At 37.1% G+C, this 19,481-nt stretch overlaps 2 protein-coding genes across 9 annotated transcripts; both read right to left on the reverse strand.

Annotated features, from left to right (window-relative positions):
* Positions 1 to 492: 492 nt before the first annotated feature.
* SPPL2 (SIGNAL PEPTIDE PEPTIDASE-LIKE 2) lies at positions 493 to 11,591 on the reverse strand. Of its 2 annotated transcripts, XM_090308476.1 has the most exons (15): positions 10,876 to 11,318; positions 10,356 to 10,420; positions 10,093 to 10,251; positions 9,881 to 9,992; positions 9,101 to 9,220; positions 8,770 to 8,921; positions 8,480 to 8,662; positions 8,322 to 8,356; positions 7,351 to 7,507; positions 7,180 to 7,233; positions 2,258 to 2,350; positions 2,023 to 2,165; positions 1,375 to 1,445; positions 1,106 to 1,189; positions 493 to 880 (listed from the first exon to the last, which is right to left on the reverse strand). In XM_090308476.1, exons 4-15 carry the CDS (start codon positions 9,972 to 9,974, stop codon positions 756 to 758), a joined length of 1,311 nt encoding a protein of 436 aa, XP_090164602.1. In that variant the 5' UTR covers positions 9,975 to 9,992; positions 10,093 to 10,251; positions 10,356 to 10,420; positions 10,876 to 11,318; the 3' UTR covers positions 493 to 755. The 2 variants fall into 2 exon arrangements, with proteins under 2 accessions (XP_090164602.1, XP_038875796.1); XM_039019868.2 differs by lacking the exon at positions 10,356 to 10,420 and having other exon boundaries at positions 10,876 to 11,591.
* A 790-nt stretch (positions 11,592 to 12,381) lies between these two features.
* On the reverse strand, positions 12,382 to 18,245 carry MURE (ALBINO OR PALE-GREEN 13). Of its 7 annotated transcripts, none has more exons than XM_039019866.2 (7): positions 16,257 to 18,238; positions 15,867 to 15,983; positions 15,491 to 15,666; positions 14,240 to 14,385; positions 13,708 to 13,950; positions 12,622 to 12,669; positions 12,382 to 12,525 (listed from the first exon to the last, which is right to left on the reverse strand). In XM_039019866.2, the coding sequence occupies exons 1-5, from the start codon at positions 18,136 to 18,138 to the stop codon at positions 13,932 to 13,934; spliced, it is 2,340 nt and encodes a 779-aa protein (XP_038875794.1). In that variant the 5' UTR covers positions 18,139 to 18,238; the 3' UTR covers positions 12,382 to 12,525; positions 12,622 to 12,669; positions 13,708 to 13,931. The 7 variants fall into 7 exon arrangements, with proteins under 7 accessions (XP_038875794.1, XP_090164601.1, XP_090164599.1 ...); XM_090308475.1 differs by having other exon boundaries at positions 15,491 to 15,787; positions 16,257 to 18,237; XM_090308473.1 differs by having other exon boundaries at positions 15,502 to 15,666; positions 16,257 to 18,236.
* Positions 18,246 to 19,481: the final 1,236 nt, after the last annotated feature.

The following is a 19,481-nucleotide window of genomic DNA, read 5'->3' on the forward strand; positions in this document are numbered from 1 at the left end:
GAATATAATTAAATTATTTAAATTAATTACTAAAATATTTAAACGAATACAAATTAATTATTATATTGATAATAATAATAATAATTTATATTAAATAATTAAGATAACATAAAATATTATCTAAAAAAGTATTAGTTGAAATTTGTTAAGTATAAATAATATATTTATATTTAATAATTAATTAAAATCAGCAGTAATGTATACATGATATTAATTTATTAATTAATTAGATTATATTTTTACTGTTCATCTACGAGGCATAAAAATCCAACCATTTTGCAAGGTATAAAAAACTCATGTCAGATGAGTTTTAAAATTCCATGGATAATAATAACTTATGAAATTGACGGGGTCTTAGATAATAAGAAGAGATTTATTATGTCAAGAATCAACTTGTCATACCCTAAACAACCTCAACCTCGACGAGTATAACGATTAGCAAACATCACAAAGAGAAAACATGGACATGCATATACACTTCAAATCAGTCAATTAAAGAATACATCATAGCAAGTTGGCATTATAGCAAGTTAATGAAGATTCAACCACACCCTAAAATACTCATATTCTTCATCCTTTAACACTATTACATTCTTATCAATGACTAAAACCTATTTTAATAAAAGTAACTGACCTTCAACACCAGCTCTTGCTTACTCTAGACAGGCTGGCTTCCTTGATCACATTCCTAATATATATAATTAGAGAATATATTTGATATCAACATTACAATATAATACACGAAATGTATTGTCTCATTTTTCTTCATTTAAATCATCATTGATGAGAAGATGGGCATGAGGGCAGACCCTTTCTGGTTCTCCTTCTGTCCACAGAATCCCCAAATCTCCTCTCTTCTTCGCCAGTGTCAAAAGGGTTCCTAGATCAAAACGTGAACAGGTCACGTGGGGCAATTGATATTTAAGATACTACCGTGTTTCGGTGTGAGTTAATCATAGGTTAAGCAAGATGAGTTTAATTTAGTTGTTGATTAGTAAGATTTGTCTGTGTGAACTCGAGTTGGTTTTGTTGTCTAGTAGTAAGTTAGTTAATAATTTAGTTCTTAACACAGTTACCAATGGTGTCGGGCATAAAAGTAATTTACCGAGAGTGAACGGGACGATGTAAAGCAGTGCGGGCTGGCCATGGCCATCCATCAGGTTCAAAGCCACATAGGTAATCAGAAGACCTGACAAAAATTCCAAAACCTTTCAGAACATGAACCGAACATCACAAACACAAAAAAGACAGAAGGAAAAGGAAAACAAATATCATTGAGAAGAGGAATAACTTTGTGGTAAACTTTTTAAGCATATATTAGAATAATATCTTTACTATAAGCATCACGAGGAAACACATTCCTTCCTCCATTACCTGACCCATAAGCAAGCATTGCTGGTAAGAAGTAACCAACCCGGAGGCTCTTATTTGCCAACCAGTCATACCTGTAAGGATATAAAAAGCAGTCTTTATGTAGAGGTTTTCGATAAAAATTACGAATTATATGGAGATAGACTGACAAACTTTAAACAGATGGTCCCTCACAAAGTGTTTGGAAACAAAACATTATCTTTTTATTGGCCAAAATGAAATTTAAGATGATGCTTTTATCTTATGATTTTTCATTAGTTACAACAGCTTTTTCCATCTCTAGCTCTATATTTAGACAGCTTGACGGATCCTTTTCGAACTTCAACTTTGAATTATGTTGTTCTAACACAACGTGTCAGCTATCCAATTGTTTGCTACATCATACCAACTTAGTCAATATTTATCTAATAGACATGTCACGTCAGCGTTCTATTAATTTTATTTACAACAAGAACCGAATAGAAATATAATCTTAAGTTCAGGGACAAAATTAAACCTACAAAGTTTAACTATTGTAATTTAACTTCTATCATCAAGCTATGTATAAGGGATTACTAATCACATCAATGAGTAGAGTTCAGGATTTTTTACGCGGAAGGCAAGATATAGAACGAGAAAGCTTGGAGAGAGGTAAGACAACAAAGCTTAAACCTGAGAGAAAATGCTACTACGAGTCCAGGCAAAAGGATGTCACCAAAACCGATAATGCTATAACCACCCCACGGATCAAACATACGAGGGATCTTTAGCAGCATTGGGATGCCATCCTCTCCACTTTTATCGCCACGAGCCACCTGTTAATGATAATAGCAATCAGTAAAGTAGATGAGAGGCGATCTTCTTCTAGTTTATGACAATGGTGAGGCGTATGGTACTTCCTACTTACCACAATCATCACACTTTCCTTGAACAACTTCTTAGAAACAAATACCCAAAAGATATCATAGAGAAAGGCACAACTGAGGAGGACTGTTCCAACCTTGCAAACACACAAATTCACTCCAGTGAGAGAAATATTAAGTAATAAGGAGCAATATTAAGTGCAAAAACATTGTTAGCTTTAGACCTGGAACTATGAGAACCAGTTAAAAGAAAAATATTGGTATTTTAAAAAATAAAGAAAAAACCAAAACCATTTTGAAACGGGCCCTTAGTGGTTAGGAAGAATTGGATGCATAGTATTGTAATGTATTGAAAAGAAGAGAAGAAAAGATACACAGATTTATGTGGAAATCCTAGATCAGGGAGAAAAACCACGATAGGAGAATTTTTATTCTTTTAATTTTTCTGATACACAGTACTCAACACAGGACAGGTATAAATAACCAAACAGAGAGAAACCCTAGACAGTACACTGAGAAAAAGATTAAAATGCTCTTAGGGCTAAAACACCATTTCAACACTCCCCCTCAAGTTGGGGCATAAATATCAATAAGGCCCAACTTGCTAATACAAGTGTCAAACATCTGTCTAGGTAAGCCCTTAGCCCTTAGTCATATCAATGAGCCTTGTACACATTTCCCGGGATAGTCACAGTGTCCAGGCTAGTGGTGAAAGCCTTGAATCCTGTTGACAAGCTACTGTAAGATAAGAAGCTTTTCCATAGAATACTTGGTGCAGGACCTTGTTCCCTTTCGCAAGGCAATTGGTAAGTCTAGGGTGGCATCAATTTCACTGGTCTTGTTACCTTTTTCCTCTGTATTCATCTGCTGCACATTTTCAGTCTCCTGAACATCATCAAGAGGAAATTCATTGCTCTCATCCTCCCTAATTTTGTCAAGAGTCGCTGCATCGTCAGTGTTCACTGCACTACTTTCAACAGAGTTATTATTATCAAGAATATGGTCAGTTGTCTCTGGTTCTGACTCTTGAATACTTTCCGGTGGAGCAGCAGGGGAAACTATTTCCTTTCGTAGATTCTTCCGATAGTAGGTTATCCAAGGAACTTGTTTTGTAGGAAGGATAGGATTGTCCGGAATGGGAGGGCTAGGATTAGTGTCAGGAATTGGTTCAAGAAACAAGTCTACAGGAATGGAATAAGTGGATGACGTGTTAGTCTCTTCTCTCGAAGTCTCCCCTTGAAGAGGACTAACAGGAAAAAAAGGTTTATCTTCTTGAAAGGTAGCATCCATGGTGATAAAGTACTTTCGAGAAGATGGCTGATAACATTTGTAGCCCCGTTGATGGAGCGGATACCCAACAAAGACACATTTTTTAGCCCTAGGAGCGAATTTACTGTGGGAACCATGATTATGAACAAACACCGTACACCCAAACACCTGAAGAGGAACATCTGGGAAAAGCCGGGTAGAAGAGAAGGATTCTTTGAAATGGGCTAAGGGAGTATGGAACTTGAGAACACGGGAAGGCATTCGATTAATGAGATGGGCTGCAGTGAGTACAGCATCGCCCCATAGGTACGAGGGTATGGATGCAGGAATCATGAGAGCCCGAGCAACCTCAATAAGGTGACAGTTTTTCCGTTCGGCCACCCCATTTTGTTGTGGGGTATAGGCACAAGAGTTCTGGTGGATGATACCTTTAGAATTTAAAAACTCACGGAGGGACTGATTAACGAACTCACGACCATTGTCACTCCGAAGGATAGTAATTTTGGTATTGAACTGGGTTTCGACCGTGGTGTAGAATTGCTGAAAGACTGTAGTCACTTCAGACTTATCCGTAAGAAGGAACACCCATGTAAACGAGTGTGATCATCTATGAAGGTGACAAACCACCGTTTACCCGACACGGTTGTGATATTTGATGGGCCCCACACATCACTATGTATCAGGTGGAAAGGTTGGGATGGTTTATAAGGCTGGGAAGTAAAAGACACCCGAGGTTGTTTTGCACGAATACATACATCGCAAGATAAAGATGAAATATTAACATTACGAAATAAATGGGGAAATAAATACTTCATATAATGAAAATTCGGATGTCCAAGACGAAAATTCCATAACAGGAAATCAGTTTTAGAAATAGTAAGGGAAGAGAGTAAACAAGTGCTAGATAAACTCCTAGATGAAGCATCCTCCGAGAGGAAGTAGAGCCCCCTACTATGCCGGGCAGTACCAATCGTCTTCCCCAAGCTTAGGTCCTGAAACAAAACATTATCCGGTGAGAAAACGACATTACAATTCAGATCTCTGGTTATTTTACTGACAAATAGCAGATTATAAGATATCTTCGGCACATGCAGGACATTCTGTAAAATCAACCCTTGAATAGGAGATAAGTGACCTTTCCCAGCAACGGAAGCAAAGGACCCATCTGCAATTCGTATTCTCTCGTTTCCCGCACTTGGATAATACGAGAGTAATTGATCAGATGATCCAGTTAGGTGGTCCATTGCTTCTGAGTCAAGGATCCACGATTCATCCCCTTCGACCAAGAAGCTAAAGGACTGAGAAACCTGATTGCGCGACATTGCTGGTTCCAACCATGCTTGACTCTACTTGGTTAGTGGCTGATGATGTACCATCCCTTGTTTCACTGACAAGGGCCCAACCGGTTTTTGATTTATCATTCATAGACCGTCGCTTGCCATTCGGTGGGCAACCGTGTAACTTCCAGCATTGATCTTTGGTGTGCCACGGTTTCTTACAATGCTCACAGATTGGTGGGGATTTTCCGTTCTGTTTGTCGCTCTCTAGTCCCGAAGACTTAGCTCCAAATGCAGCAGAATCTAAGTGGTTGTTGCTAGTGCCATTCATAGCTCTAGTTTTGTCCTTTTTTAACCTGACCTCTGAGCATACTTCCATTAGAGACGGTATTGGCCTCTGTCCCAAAATCCAACCTCGGACACCATCAAATTTAGGGTTTAAGCCAGCTAGAAAATCATACACTCGGTCCGCCTCCTCAATCTTTGAGTACTGAACTCCGTCAATAGGACAATTCCACACGACTTCGCGGCACAAGTCCATTTCTTGCCATAACAAGGACAATCTATTGAAATAAGACGTTACGTCAAGAGTCCCTTGTTTGCACTCATGAATATGTTTCCTCAAGGTATAAAGATGTGAGGCATTTTGCCTCTGTGAATAGAGCTTCTGGACAGCTTCCCAAATATCCCGAGCGGAGGCTGAGTACAGAAGTGGCTTTTCCATCTGGGGTTCCATGTTGTTTATCAGAATTGAGCGAAGAAGAGAGTCCTCTCCTTTCCATATACGTTCTTGGGGATCACCAGGGTTTGGTTTTGGTATTTTTCCAGTTAGATACCCAAACTTGTGACATCCCTCAAGGACCATTCTTACCGATTGGGACCAAGAAAAGTAATTATCACCGTTAAGTTTCTCACCAATAGACATTCCTACAGAATTTCCCACAGAACTAGACATAATATTTGCAACAGGTAAATTAGAGTAAGCATTTAAGGTGTTTCTGAGCATAAAGAGAAGTCTGAATGTGGATGAAAACCAGTTGTAGGATTTGTCGTGGATCTAAGGGCCGATATTTGCTGCTATAAGTTGGCCAACTGCTGTTCAAAACCAACGGTTCCACTAGAATTTGCCATAGGTTGGTTTTGTCCATAAATCCCTGGAAAGATAACTTCATTTTGGCTCGAGGATGGACCAAAAGAAGGGCTGGGAACTGATTGACCATACTGGTTCGGCTGGACCCGATTCGGTTGAATCGGGTTTGGTTAAACCGGTTGGTTCGGCTGAACCGGCTGAGCAGCTTGGGTCATCCACGAAAACGAGGGCTGGAGATCGGCTGTAGACCGCTAGTCACGGGCGGTGGTGTCGGCCTGAGCAAAAAATCCCGAGATGATGGTTTCTTGTGCATCGGGGGGTTCTGAGGTAGAATCTGGTGGAAGTCGGTAGGACCGTGCGTCGATCGCTGGTGTCGGACTCCATATGGGTCAATCGGATTTGAGGCAAAAAATCCAGATGGGTCGATTGCTAGTCTGGCGGGATTCGTGTAATCGGCTGGTCTGTGCGTCATGGAGGAGCTCGGATCTGTGTGCCGATCGGGTCTGAGAGCTCCGGTGGTCAGGTCTGCAACGGTAGTCCACTGGTTACAGATTTGAGGATCGGGTCGGGTCTGGCTGGAGGTTGGATCAGACATGGATTTGAGGAGTTGAGGCATAGCGGTGTGAAAATAATGCTCAACGGCTTCTCTTATGGCTGTAGCAACTTCAGCGTTCATGGATCCCTTCGTTCCAATGGAGGTTTCTGTTGGAGTCTCTGGTTTGTTCTCATCAATGACGGTCAGGGCTTCGTCGCCATGCTCTGATACCATATTGAAAAGAAGAGAAGAAAAGGAACACAGATTTATGTGGAAACCCTAGATCAGGGAGAAAAACCACGATAGGAGAATTTTTATTCTTTTAATTTTTCTGATACACAGTACTCAACACATGATAGGTATAAATAACCAAACAGAGAGAAACCCTAGACAGTAGACACTGAGAAAAAGACTAAAACGCCCTTAGGGCTAAAACACCATTTCAACACAGTGTAAGAAATTATCAAGCTAAATATTGCAGATACTGGGGATAAAATGAAATCAGTCTTGAAATATTCTCACCACTTTTATCAACAAATGTCATTCTTAAATGGTCTCTCTTAGACGTATTCGAGCAGTCCCAATCTTCTTTTTGAGACAGCATTTTGACTTTTAATTCAAATGAAATGATTAAATGTAGCACAATGGCTTGCAGTGGAGAAAAGAAGGCCTGGGACTGCCCAAATACATCTTCGAAAGAAAGCATTAATTTCAATTAAGTGCAAGAAAGAGATTAAAGAGATTATCATGTTCTTCAGATATATAAACATGGAACCCAGTTTGTTAAATTGCTACCTTAAGATTCGGTATGCGAACTATTTGGAGGACCGTAATTATCAGTGCAATTCCCTGGTTAACAAAGATTAAAATAAGAAGTTAGCTTCTTACATTACTAGGCAGTAATATTGTGATCTTCAAAATTTTCATATAATTGAAAAAAGGTTCTTGCTGACACCATTTTCTTACAAGTATGTCTTGACCGATCCAGGCAAACGACACATTCCGATAAACAGCCCAAACAACAGCAAATGCAATGCAGAATGGAGAAACAGCAACCGTGAGGTATGAAACAGCTCCAAAGAATGGCACTTTGATGTACGATTCTCCAACTTGCTTAAAGCATCTGCATGACCATATGAATGTATCAGTATTTTACTTCTTTAGTTCAGAAAAATATTGCTGAGCAATTTTTCATCAAGCTCCAACTATATATAAGAGTTATATATTGGGTATCAAACTTCAATAATTATCTTATTTTTGAAGAGGAGAAACAAACTTCCCAGGACAGTTTCCTGAGCTCTAATCAAATTAGTAATTTTGGTAAAGAGAGCACAAGAATTGATTCTAAGCTTGAGGATATAGAGGGTATGTTTGGAAGTGATTTTGAAATGGCTAAAATCACTCATGTCATGTTTAGAATTACCGTTTAGAATCACTCCCATACATGTCTTTAGTAATTTAAAATCAATTTAATGTTTGCATTTACACTTTTAAACACAGTTTTCATACAATAAAAGGTGATTTTGAATTATTAAAAACATGTTTCAAAGTAATTTTAATATATTCAGAATCAATCCAAAACATGCTCTAAATATGAAACTAAATATATGTCCAACCACAAATACAGAAGTTTTTCTAAATCATTCTTGTGTGTGTGTGTGAAAAGCAAGAAATATGGAAGTAACAGTAAAAAGAAATAATAACAAATACATAATTATTATCTCACAGCGCTTAACATAGTCATCGCTGATTTAGTATAAACTTCCAAAAATTCCTCGATATCTGCCTCTTCTCTTGTCAAGGAGAGAACTAATATTTACAAAGATATTCAATGAAAACCTACTATTTGATAGCAGTAACTAAATTGATATGTTTGCCCATAGTATCTGCAAAGAAATTATAAATGTCAAATGTAGTAAGGGCACAATCAACTTTACCTTGACAATAACGCGACCAAGCAAGTTTGTAAGCCCTATATCCAGTGAGATAAAATGTTAATGAATTGGAGGAAAGAACTCAAACACCATCGACTTTTGTGAAAGAAGAACATTATCATGTTCATCAATGTCTGATAGTTAAGGCCTTTGTGCCATACCTCTGCACCTCCTATGCAGAAAAGGACTACCAAAAGCTCGATGAACCAGTACGACATGAGTTTGTAAAGCAAAATCAAAAAGCACGAAGCAACAACGACAAATAAGACCGCTGATGCCATGTTAATATATACAACTCCAGGGCTGCCCATGTCTTCAGCATCTTGATTATCATCTGCACCATCCTGCAAGAAAATGTAATTCATCAAGTAAACCTCTTTATTAGAAGAACGACACCTAAGCAAACAACAAGAAAAAGGTTGCTAGAGTTTCCGGAGACCAGTTAGGTTACCTTTAGTAGCTTGTCCTGCTCTATAACTGCTTCCCTAGCACTCCAGGCAGACCAAAAAGATGAGCACAAGATTGTACCGACAGCCATCAACCATAAGAATACTTCAGCTATGTCTACTGGTGGTCGTAGTGGAGAATAGAGCTGAACAGACACTGCAGAGTCCAAAAACTTCTTAAGGGATGACAAGAGGTTTGTTTGCTCATTTCAAATGCCAAGTACAAATATAGAGTATATGATCGATCTTCCAAAATCAATATCAACTAATGAAACGACGATCAATTGTCAGAAAAATTAGTGTTTTGTATGAAAAAAGAAAGAAAGTACAGCTTACCTGATGAATTACTTATTAGCATCTTCTCCAAGCTTGTTCCAGCATCTTGTGGGAGCATGACAGCAGGTATATGTATATCAAGATCAGTCTCATCAGGATCACAAACCATCTTGTAAAGCTCTGAAGTCCAGAAGCATGTTTAGAGGACATGAAATATATTAGAGTGCTGAGGCTACAAAAAGTATATTCTTTTGCAATCTATTTATCCCGCCTATATAGTACTTTTGCACCATCAGTATAATTGTATATCTCTTTATCCATATGATTCTCATTTATTGTACAATTCAAGCCATCATTCCTCTAAGGGATAATAACAAATAGCACTCTATTAGTTTGCCCGATTTGCAAATTACACCCTTACTTTATGTTTTAAATTTGATTTCAAAATCCAAGAATCATTTACCATTACTGTCAGCATAAATGGTACGAGTGACACATAAAATCAGCCACAAAATATGATATTATTCACAGATTCACAAACTATAGTGTCTGAAACCACTTCTATAACACGAGTAACACCAGTAGTGTAATTTACCATTTTCTCTTTTGTAAGATGAGATAAATACTGATGTAAACAAGAGTCATATTACTCGGAGTAAATTTCACAATAACTACACAATTTTTTTTTTAAGTTCAACGATATATAAGGGTTGGGAGATTTGAACTTCTGACCTCTTGGTCGAGGGCATATGTCTTAACCATACAAGTTATATTGTCAAACACGATGCACTAGATCTTCACATTAGGTACATCTATGCACAAATAACTATCATCACTTACCTTTTTGGTTATTTACTATGAGTATAGCTGAAGCACCTGCAGCTTCTGCAATATTTGCTTTCGTAGTAAATTTGCAGTGACCTCGATCAACCATGATTATATCTCCAAGAAGCTAACAAATGAAAAGTTGATACATGATTAAATTAATGTGCATAAAGCTCCAACCTTCATGCCACTAGAGAAAGTACGTTATAATTTCAAAACAAGAGAACCTTGTTCTTTGGCACGCTGCAACAATCACGGGGATTTGCAAGAACTAGGCGTGTTTGGTTTGCATTTTTCTCCTTTGACACGATGGTAGCGCCAAATCTAGCACCAACGCCGACAAATTCACTAGCTTCTTTGCCATCAATCCAAGTTTGAACTTTAACCTAACAAATGCAAACACATAACAAGCCACATTAATCGATAACAGTTAGGACCATTCAAATAAATTAGCATACTTTCTGATAAATAAGTTATATACAACATCAACCTGCAACCCAGCATTGAGTTCTGCACTGGCAACAAGCAGCAAGAACTAACCATAGATTAATGACACTATGTGCACATAGAAATAGAAGTCAGAAGAAAAATAAGCACACATTACAATGACAATCTTCTTCAAAACATCCTTTGCATCTTTTCCAGGAAGAGTATCACCCATTATAAAGTGCACAAACTAAAACAAGTATTCATATGAACAAAATAGAAATAACAATAAAAAACTATCGCTCATAAAACTAAATACAGACTAATTCATTTGAAGCAATACAAGCTTACTAGAACGAATGATGAAAGAACCCTAGAAATGATCATATGAAATGTCTAAACAGAACATAAACAAATCCCCATCAATGCATTTGGAAAATCAAGGAAATTACACTTTTGCCAAAAGGGAGAACAAATGGGGAAACACAATCAAAATGCAAATGATAGTTAACGCAAAACCCAATACAGTATGTAGATCAAATAAATGAAAACAAATTTCTGAAGCAAAAAATTGGATATATTACCAGAATGAAGTCATTCTCACAGCCAGGCTTTTTGGGAGTCAAATCGTCATGGTGAACAATATCCCCAGCAGTCACGTGAGAAGGAAAAATGAGCAGCAAAACTACAGTGGATATGATGAACCCATCAAGAAAATGCCTCTGCAAATCCATAGATTCTGACTTTTCTCAGCAAAAAAGCTTCAAAAAACAGTGATGGGTCTTTTTCTTCCTCTACATCACAAATCTCGAAACCCCAGAAAGGGAAAATGAGAAATAATGGCTTTGCTCTGTTTAGAGTAAACCCAAAACAGGAAACAGAGCTCAGAATGGGATATAAACAAAATGGGGAAAACGTAGAAATAAAAAACAACTATAAATTAATGATTTGAAGAAGACTTTATATCATAAAATAAAGAGAATCACGGATCCAATGGATTAAAGAAAAGGGAGAAATTGTGGAAATTGACATGTTTATGTGAAAATGAGGACAAAATTGATGTCGTGTATGAATCTTTGCTTGTGCTTCTGTTTACAGACTATACTGATCCTTTCGAGTAAACGGGGTTTCCGTACGAACCACCGTTGGAAACGGCGGGAACCTTTTTAACGACATAATTAGACAATAATCATCATCGTTCTTTCAGATTCCTTATCAACGTTTTCATTGCAGAGAAGGACCTCCTCGTTGCAGAGAAGAACCTCCACTCTCTAGTAATTGCACTTTACTCCCCATCTGTAGTTTTCATTAATACTCCTCAACTACAAAAGAATTTGCTTTGGGAATTTTTTTTTCACTTCAAGTCCAACTCAACAGTCAATATAGGAAGCTTAAAATTTTGACCTTTGAATTGTTGATGTATGTCTCCTCCACTGCTCAATTTAAAATTAATGCAAGGAATATCTACTTTATTGTTTCATTTGCCATAAATAAAACGTAGACAAATTTCTATTATACTAATTTCATAACAAATCTGTCTAAGCATAGTTTGAATAGAGATATGAAATAATAATAATTGTATGAGATTCCATTTTGTTTAGATAATGTGCTAAACTTAAAAAATAATCATAATGTATGTACGATTTCATTTTTTAAACAATAGTTTTCATAAACAATAGTTGTCAACATCTATCATTGATAGTTCTAAAATTTTGCTATATCTTGCAAATATTTCAAACAATTTTACTATTTGAAATAATTTTCCAATTCAGAATCTATCAATAATAGATACTGATAAACTTCTATAAGTGTCTATCATTATCTATTATTATAAATTCTGAAATTCTATTATATTTTGTAAATATTTTCAATAGTTTTGCTTCATTATAATTATCAAATTCTAACTCTATATTATTGGGCTAAAATTTTAAATATATACATATACACACACCACTATTTATTTAAAAGAAAAAATGTCTCCCCCTTATTTTAAAAAGGACAATAAATTGAAGGACCAACCTGCAAAATAACGTTAGTAGTTATATGTGAGTGTAGTGAAATTAAGTGGAAAAAGGGGCCATTATGGCAAATAGTGAAAACTAAGTGGATATTTAAGGAAATTGATTAACGGAAACTTGCTCAAAATTCCTCGACATGAAGGGCAGGGTGTGTTCTCTGCCGTCAGACCAGCCATGTGGTTAGGGCAAACGTCGGTGCAAGTACCCATCATCTTCCTAAAATTACATTAGTACCCTCGATCATACATTCAATTTTCAAAATCATGCCCCTATATGCAAAGAACAAACCAACCATTTAACAAAGGGATTTACAAGCAATGATTCGGATTCTTCACTTCCATCTCCAACTTGAGCAGCCATCTGAGAATGGAAGAATTGAAGAAGTTAATTGAGAAACATGTATGAAATGATTCAGTTAAACACAGCTGCAAGGATTTAAAAATGTTTTCTTTTACGCTTAAAACACTTAAAGAGTCATTCCAAATGAGTTAAGTTTTGTTAACCTTGTGAACGCTAGCTTTGAGGAGGACAAAGCCCCACAGGGATCATAATGCAAAGGATGAACCCGATCAATACAATACAGTTGTAAGATAATAATAAGTCGAAAGCGATCAAATCACAACTATCACATCTCCCATGTCATTTTTGTTCAAGCTCATTTTCTGTAGCTATATCTGCTACCCAGTAAACAGAGTTTCAAAGATCCAGAGGTTATTATTAAAGCCAATAATTAGGCCCGGTTGGTAACAATATAATTATAGATTTTTTGTTTTTCAAAATTAAGCCTATAAATACAACTTTCATTCACTTTCATTTATTGGTTTTTATGTTCTGTTCTCTACATTTTAGGAATATTTTCAAAATTAAAACAAAATTTTAAAAACTAAGGAAAGTAGTTTTCAAAGATTTGTTTTTTATTGTGAAAATTGGCTAAGAATTTAAATGTTTACATAGGAAATATGACACTTTGAGTAAGAAGTTATGAGAAAATAAGTCTAATTTTAAAAAACTAAAAACCGAATTGTTTTCAAACGGGCCTAAATTAGTTTGCTTCTTGTATTTAAAAATTATGCTTTTTTCTCGTAACTTTTTACTGAATTTTTCACCATTCTTTAGAAACACGTTTGAATAAGTTAAATTTTAAAAATAAAAGCAAGTTTTTAAAAATATATATATCCATACCCTAATTTTCAAAATTTGGCTTTGAAAATGTTTTCAGAAAGTAAGAAAACTACAAATTAGGCTTCAAACAAAATAGTTTCCAACAGACCTGAATAATTACCTTACAGACCGAGACCTATATAAATTTGGAAGATGCTATTCTGTTATTTATCATTGAAGATGATATTTGGTTTCTCACAGCCATGACAAATTTGATTCAATAGAATAATTAATTACCTTTGTTGCGTATCCAACCAAGGCGGCCAGAGCAACTTCGAAGACATTTGGAGTACATTATTCCCCCCAATCTGACCAATCAAATCCAACGGTCCTTAAAGTGCCTCTTGTAGATAAATCACTGGAATCTACTATTTGTAATAGCAATTCAATAGTGCACCAGTAGTATATTTTATCCGAGGACAGTTTCCAGAATATCCATTCCTTTCTTCAATCCTCCTATATCAATGACTCTCTGGTAACCTGTATCCCAATAGAAAACAAACAAAAGAACATAATTAGAAACAAAATGACTAGTATCCGCCTTAATTGTGTGCATTTTATAGTTCCTGAACCATTGCATTGGACAACGACAGAGAGACGAAAGGCTCAAAACAGCTTAGGATGGCTGCTTGTTAGTACTTTTAGCAAGCAGTTTATGAGCCCAGGAAACTCAACTCATTATTAGTCAGTAATGAAGCCTAGCTAACCATTAAATGAGGAGTTCCTGAATATATTCTGCCAACAAAAGTTTAAAATTCACTTGACCTACCGCCATGGAAATTCACTTGTGTCAATTCCAGCTTGGTGAAGTTCATCAACATATTGTAGTGCTTCTCTGCATTCTTCTCTATCATCAAAGAAATCTGTTTTATCACCTTCAATTTGATATGTTTCATGGCCCTTGCCAGCAACCACCTACAATAAACAGTAAATGATAAAAATTAAATAACATGATGCTCGAACGGTGTTAACTATTAGGCCACAAACACATTATAGCTCATAAATAAAAGAATTACAAAAAGCGACTAAAATTTTAAGTAATCAATTCTTTCTTCTATGAATACGATAATTCAGATAGAATTTTAGATAGATAACCAAAAATAATATGTTCATGTCACGGCCTTTATCCATAAATTGCTTATGGAAGTAATGCATCATCGTGCACACCGTTGCTCGAATGGTGTTAACTATTAGGCCACAAACACATTATAGCTCATAAATAGAAGAATTACAAATAAAACTAAAATTTTAAGTAATCAACTCTTTCTTCTATTAATACGATAATTCAGATAGAATTTTAGATAGATAACCAATAATAATATGTTCATCCCACAGCCTTTATCGATAAATTGCTTATGGAAGTGACGAGTCATCGTGTACACTGTGCAACCCCCCTTTAAATATAAAGGAAAGAATCTTCCAGTGAAGAATTATGTAATTCTCAAGTTTCCTACACCTTTTATCCACAAGTTAAAGCACCAACAAAGAATCTTTCACTACTGCACAAAAGACTTGAATCTTTCACTACTACACAAGAGACTTGAAACTTTCACTACTGCACAAGAGACTTGAAACTTTCACTACTGCACAAGAGACTTGAATCTTTCACTACTGCACAAGAGACTTGAATCTTTCACTACTGCACAAGAGACTTCCAATAAAGGCAAGTTAGGTATGATAATCTTTTTAAATCTTTTTGTAATGATTATATGTTTAATATACAAATCAATTCAAGAGATTATTGTAACCCTATTGACTAGTTGGGAGGTTACCTCTTCAACCCTCTTTACTCTCATCTTTTGGGTTAACAATACAGTTCTTTATATTCAAATCTGTCTGAAGTTTATGATTTGTCTATCTGCTTTATATTGTGAAATTCCATCAGAAGTCTGCAACTATCTTTTGTCTCAACTAAGAACGCTATCTGAATGTTATTCAGTCACCAGACTCACCACTAAAGTTCGTGTTGCTATTCAGACATAAGACCTTCATACAAAAGGGAGGGGACACAGTAACTTACAACCACGTCACCTTCCTCGCCCATTGCAACAGCAGCACGTACAGCCACACGCCTGATATCATGCAGGAAAATCCTATGACCATTCGAGAGAGGCGGGTAGTAATCATTTTCTCCATGTTTCAAGTAATCCTGCATAGTCCAGCCTATACCGGCCAACATATCATCCAAGATGTCCACTGATCAATGAAATATTCTGTGTCAGCATTGGATCACCAAACATTCGGTATGGATGCAGATATATCAGAGAGGCCATTCACAAGCAGTAATGATGTTATTCATACAATAACGTATGCACCTCTGCAAGCATTATGTAGGTAAAACTTAAAAGTGATTCTTGCTAACTAGTAACTACTAGTGGTCTAGAAAGTTCACATACATGGATCTTCATTCCTTGGATTATCAGATGTCAGAATTGTAACATCGCTTTTATCAGATGCAATCTTTGTCATCATGGGTCTTTTCCCCCTGTCATGCTCGCCACAGCATCCAAAGACTTCACAAACAGAATACGAGAATTTTAGTTAAATAAGAAACAAAGACCCCAAATAAATCCCGAGGCTATAACAATTCAGAAATCAGAGCTAAATTAATAGAAAAGAATGTGAATCAGGTAAATAAGAAGTCCAATATACCAAGCTGCTTTTATGACAGATGCAATAAAACAGAAGGCAGTGACTTATGGTTAATTGTATGTTGAGAAATCTAGCACTGCTAGATACAATTCCTCACAAGATATCTGAAGCAAAATTAGGACTGGAAAATGTACCAGTGATAATCCTCCTCGGTCCAAGCTCCCTTACAGAATCGAGCAGCCGGGATAGACCGTCTGGAGTATGAGCATGATCAACAATTACACCAAATGCCTGCTCCTCATCAATCAGCTCGAATCTCCCAGGAACAGCATCAACCTCTTCAACACCTCTGACAATATCCTCTAATGGTGCTCCAACTGCAATCCCTACTGCCACTGCTGCAAGAATGTTGTATATGTTGTGCTTTCCAAGCAACCCCGATGATATCTCCAGTATGCCCTGGGGAGTGTGAACCAAAACCTGTGTCTCAAATAGTGACAATTCATATTTCAAGGGATGGACATCAGCATTTTTGTTTTCCATTGCAAAGGTGACAACAGGCACATCTGGGTTTCCTTGACTTATGAAGAATGGTGCATTGGGATCATCGATGTTAATAACTTTTCGGTGTCGGTCTGGATCCACCATCCTTTTAAATAGCTTGGCTTTGGCATCCCTATACTCCTCTTCAGACCCTTGAAAATCCAAATGGTCCCTAGTCAAATTTGTGAAAACCGCTATATCAAAATCAACTTCATCACACCTGCCACGAGCAAGTCCATCGGACGAAACCTCCATGACAACCGCTTCAGTTCCATTATGAAGCATCCTCGCCATTAAGTTTTGGACCAAAATAGCATCCAGGGTTGTACTTTGCGACTCCAACTTATTGCCCCCGTGTAAATAATAGGCCACTGTACCTAGCAACCCAGTTCTCAACCCCATTGCCTCATACATCCCCTTTATCAAGTAGGAAGTGCTCGTTTTACCGTCTGCCCCAGTAATTCCTATCACGGCCATATTCTTTGAGGGGTTCCTATAAAAAGAAGCAGCCAATGCAGGAAGAATAGAATTAGTATCCTCCACCATTACCAAAGCTTTACAACCCAAAGTTTCTTCTATGTCTATCTCCTTGCTAGCAACCACAGCCACTGCACCCCTCTTATCCGCCTCCGTTAAATACGAGTGCCCATCAGTTTCCCTCCCAACACAGCACACAAACAAGTCGCCCGCGCTAACCAACCTGGAATCATGTTGAATGCCAGTAATTTCTATCTCTAAATTGCCAAAAACAGAAACTGGAACGACCTTACTTTCATCCAAGAGCTCGGCTAAAGTCATTTTGAACTTAGGTTCCACTATCCTAGCCTTAACTTTTCCATAGCTATCAAAATCCACATCAAAAGAATTAAAAGAAGATAGTTCATCCTGACCACCTAATTCACTTACATTGTCATCTAAATTCCTAGGCCCATCTTCAACCTCGTCCTCGTCCTCATCCTCGTCCTCCGAAATCACTGTAAGCCCCCGAAGCTCGTTAATCTCCTCCAAGTCCGCGACCTCCTCAGTTTCCAACTCATCAATGCCCTCAATATCATCTTTCTCAACCGCCTTTTCTTTCTTCGGATTAGCCTTGAGAAGCCCCTGCTTCACGAACTCCTTCCGCTTCAGAGCAATAGCTTTGTCAATTTCACCGAATAAATCATCACCCGAGCTCTCCGAATTCAAATACTCCGCATTCTCAGGAGCATCCTCAACGTCAGCAATGGCCGAAAGATAAGTAGACTGATGCTTCTTAAAATCTTCCTCTTGAAGCTTCCTCGCACGAGCCGCCTGGCGGTATATCTGCTGAAACTTTGAAACTCCATGGCCAGAATCTTCCGGAGCTTCCGGCGGTTCGTCGTCGGCCGGGTCCGGATAGAATTTGCCGTCCGGCCCGATGGCGGAAGGAACTGAAGGTCGGAGAATTCGAAGGGTGGGAAGATATTGGCGGTGAAATTGAGATCTTAGGGATGGAATATTGGGGCGAGGAGAGATAATGAGAGGAAATGGACAGAAAGTGAAAGTTGAAGCCATGGAAATGGAGATTTTCAGACCGAAGTCTCAGCAGTAACTCGGTGGTTCCGACGGAGAGGGAGGATGATTCAAGCGGATAACGATTTGAATTTTGGAAACAATGCCGTATGTTAAAGTGGGCCGGTTGTTGGAATTGGCCTTTCTTGTGATCCATTTGCTACTAAGCAAAATATGGGCCCTTGATCTTCATACTTGGCCTTTTAGAAATTATTAGGGGTTTCTATAAAAATAAGGGATATCTTATATTAAGGTTTTGAATATTTCATTTTTTTTTAACCAAAAAAGACCTATTGAACTTTATTTTTCCACTAATGTCAGCGATTATTTACAATTTAGATTTTAACTTCACACCATTTCTTCCTCCTTACCTTCTCCTCTCATTCCCTTTTCCTCTTATTTCTTCTTCCAGCAGCCTGAGTTACAGGCAGGAGACGGATGTCATGGAATGAGTAGATCCGATAGTTAGAGACAACCAATGTGGGGTGAACTGACAGTACAACATGAGATGACATGAACATTGTGGGACGAATCAACGGTGCAGACGACATGTGGCGAATTGACGATAACGAGACAAGCAGATTCAGTCAACGGCACAACGGGTGAGCAAACTTGATCGATGACGACGAGGTGAGTAGATCCGGTCGACAGCATGGGGAGAGAGATCTGTGGCGACCATGACTAAAAAAGAAGAATAAATGAAGATTGTGGGTTATGTGTTATAAAACCCCCTATGAAGATGGAGAGATGAAAATGAACTTTGTTCGTGATGTCTATACAGATCCGTCGCACCAAGATTGATGATAAATTTTCTTCTCTTTTTTTTAAACCCTAAATATATATGTCATAAATCCCCAAGTCAATATGCATTTCTTTATTCGATATATATGAATCATATACTATAGTACATAACTTTGTTTATTTGACATATACGGTGATTTATGTCAATATTTAATCAATATGTGGTTTATATATCATGGGATAAATGATAAAGAATTTCGATTAAACAATATATACCCTTAATTTTGTATATTGTAATATCTAGTCTTAACTTTGAATATTATAAAATCTACTCTTAATTTTATATATGCTCCAAGGTATATTGACAATGTTTCAAGGTGTATTAACATACATATCAAAACATCGGAGGAATGTATTACCGTCAAAAGTGATACCTAAGTATATACATAAATATCTAGTATATAAACTAAATAAATAATGGAATATATTGCATTAAAATATATAATACTCAAAACAAACAAGGATATATATCATATAACATTAAAAACCAAACATGAAAAACTAAAAGATGCTAGAAACCGTGAAATGGAAAATAAAATAATGCA

The sequence above is a fragment of the Benincasa hispida genome, chromosome 12 (genome assembly GCF_027475165.1).
Source record: "Benincasa hispida cultivar pf3 chromosome 12, pf3_genome.v1.1, whole genome shotgun sequence".
NCBI classification, from domain to species: Eukaryota; Viridiplantae; Streptophyta; class Magnoliopsida; order Cucurbitales; family Cucurbitaceae; genus Benincasa; species Benincasa hispida.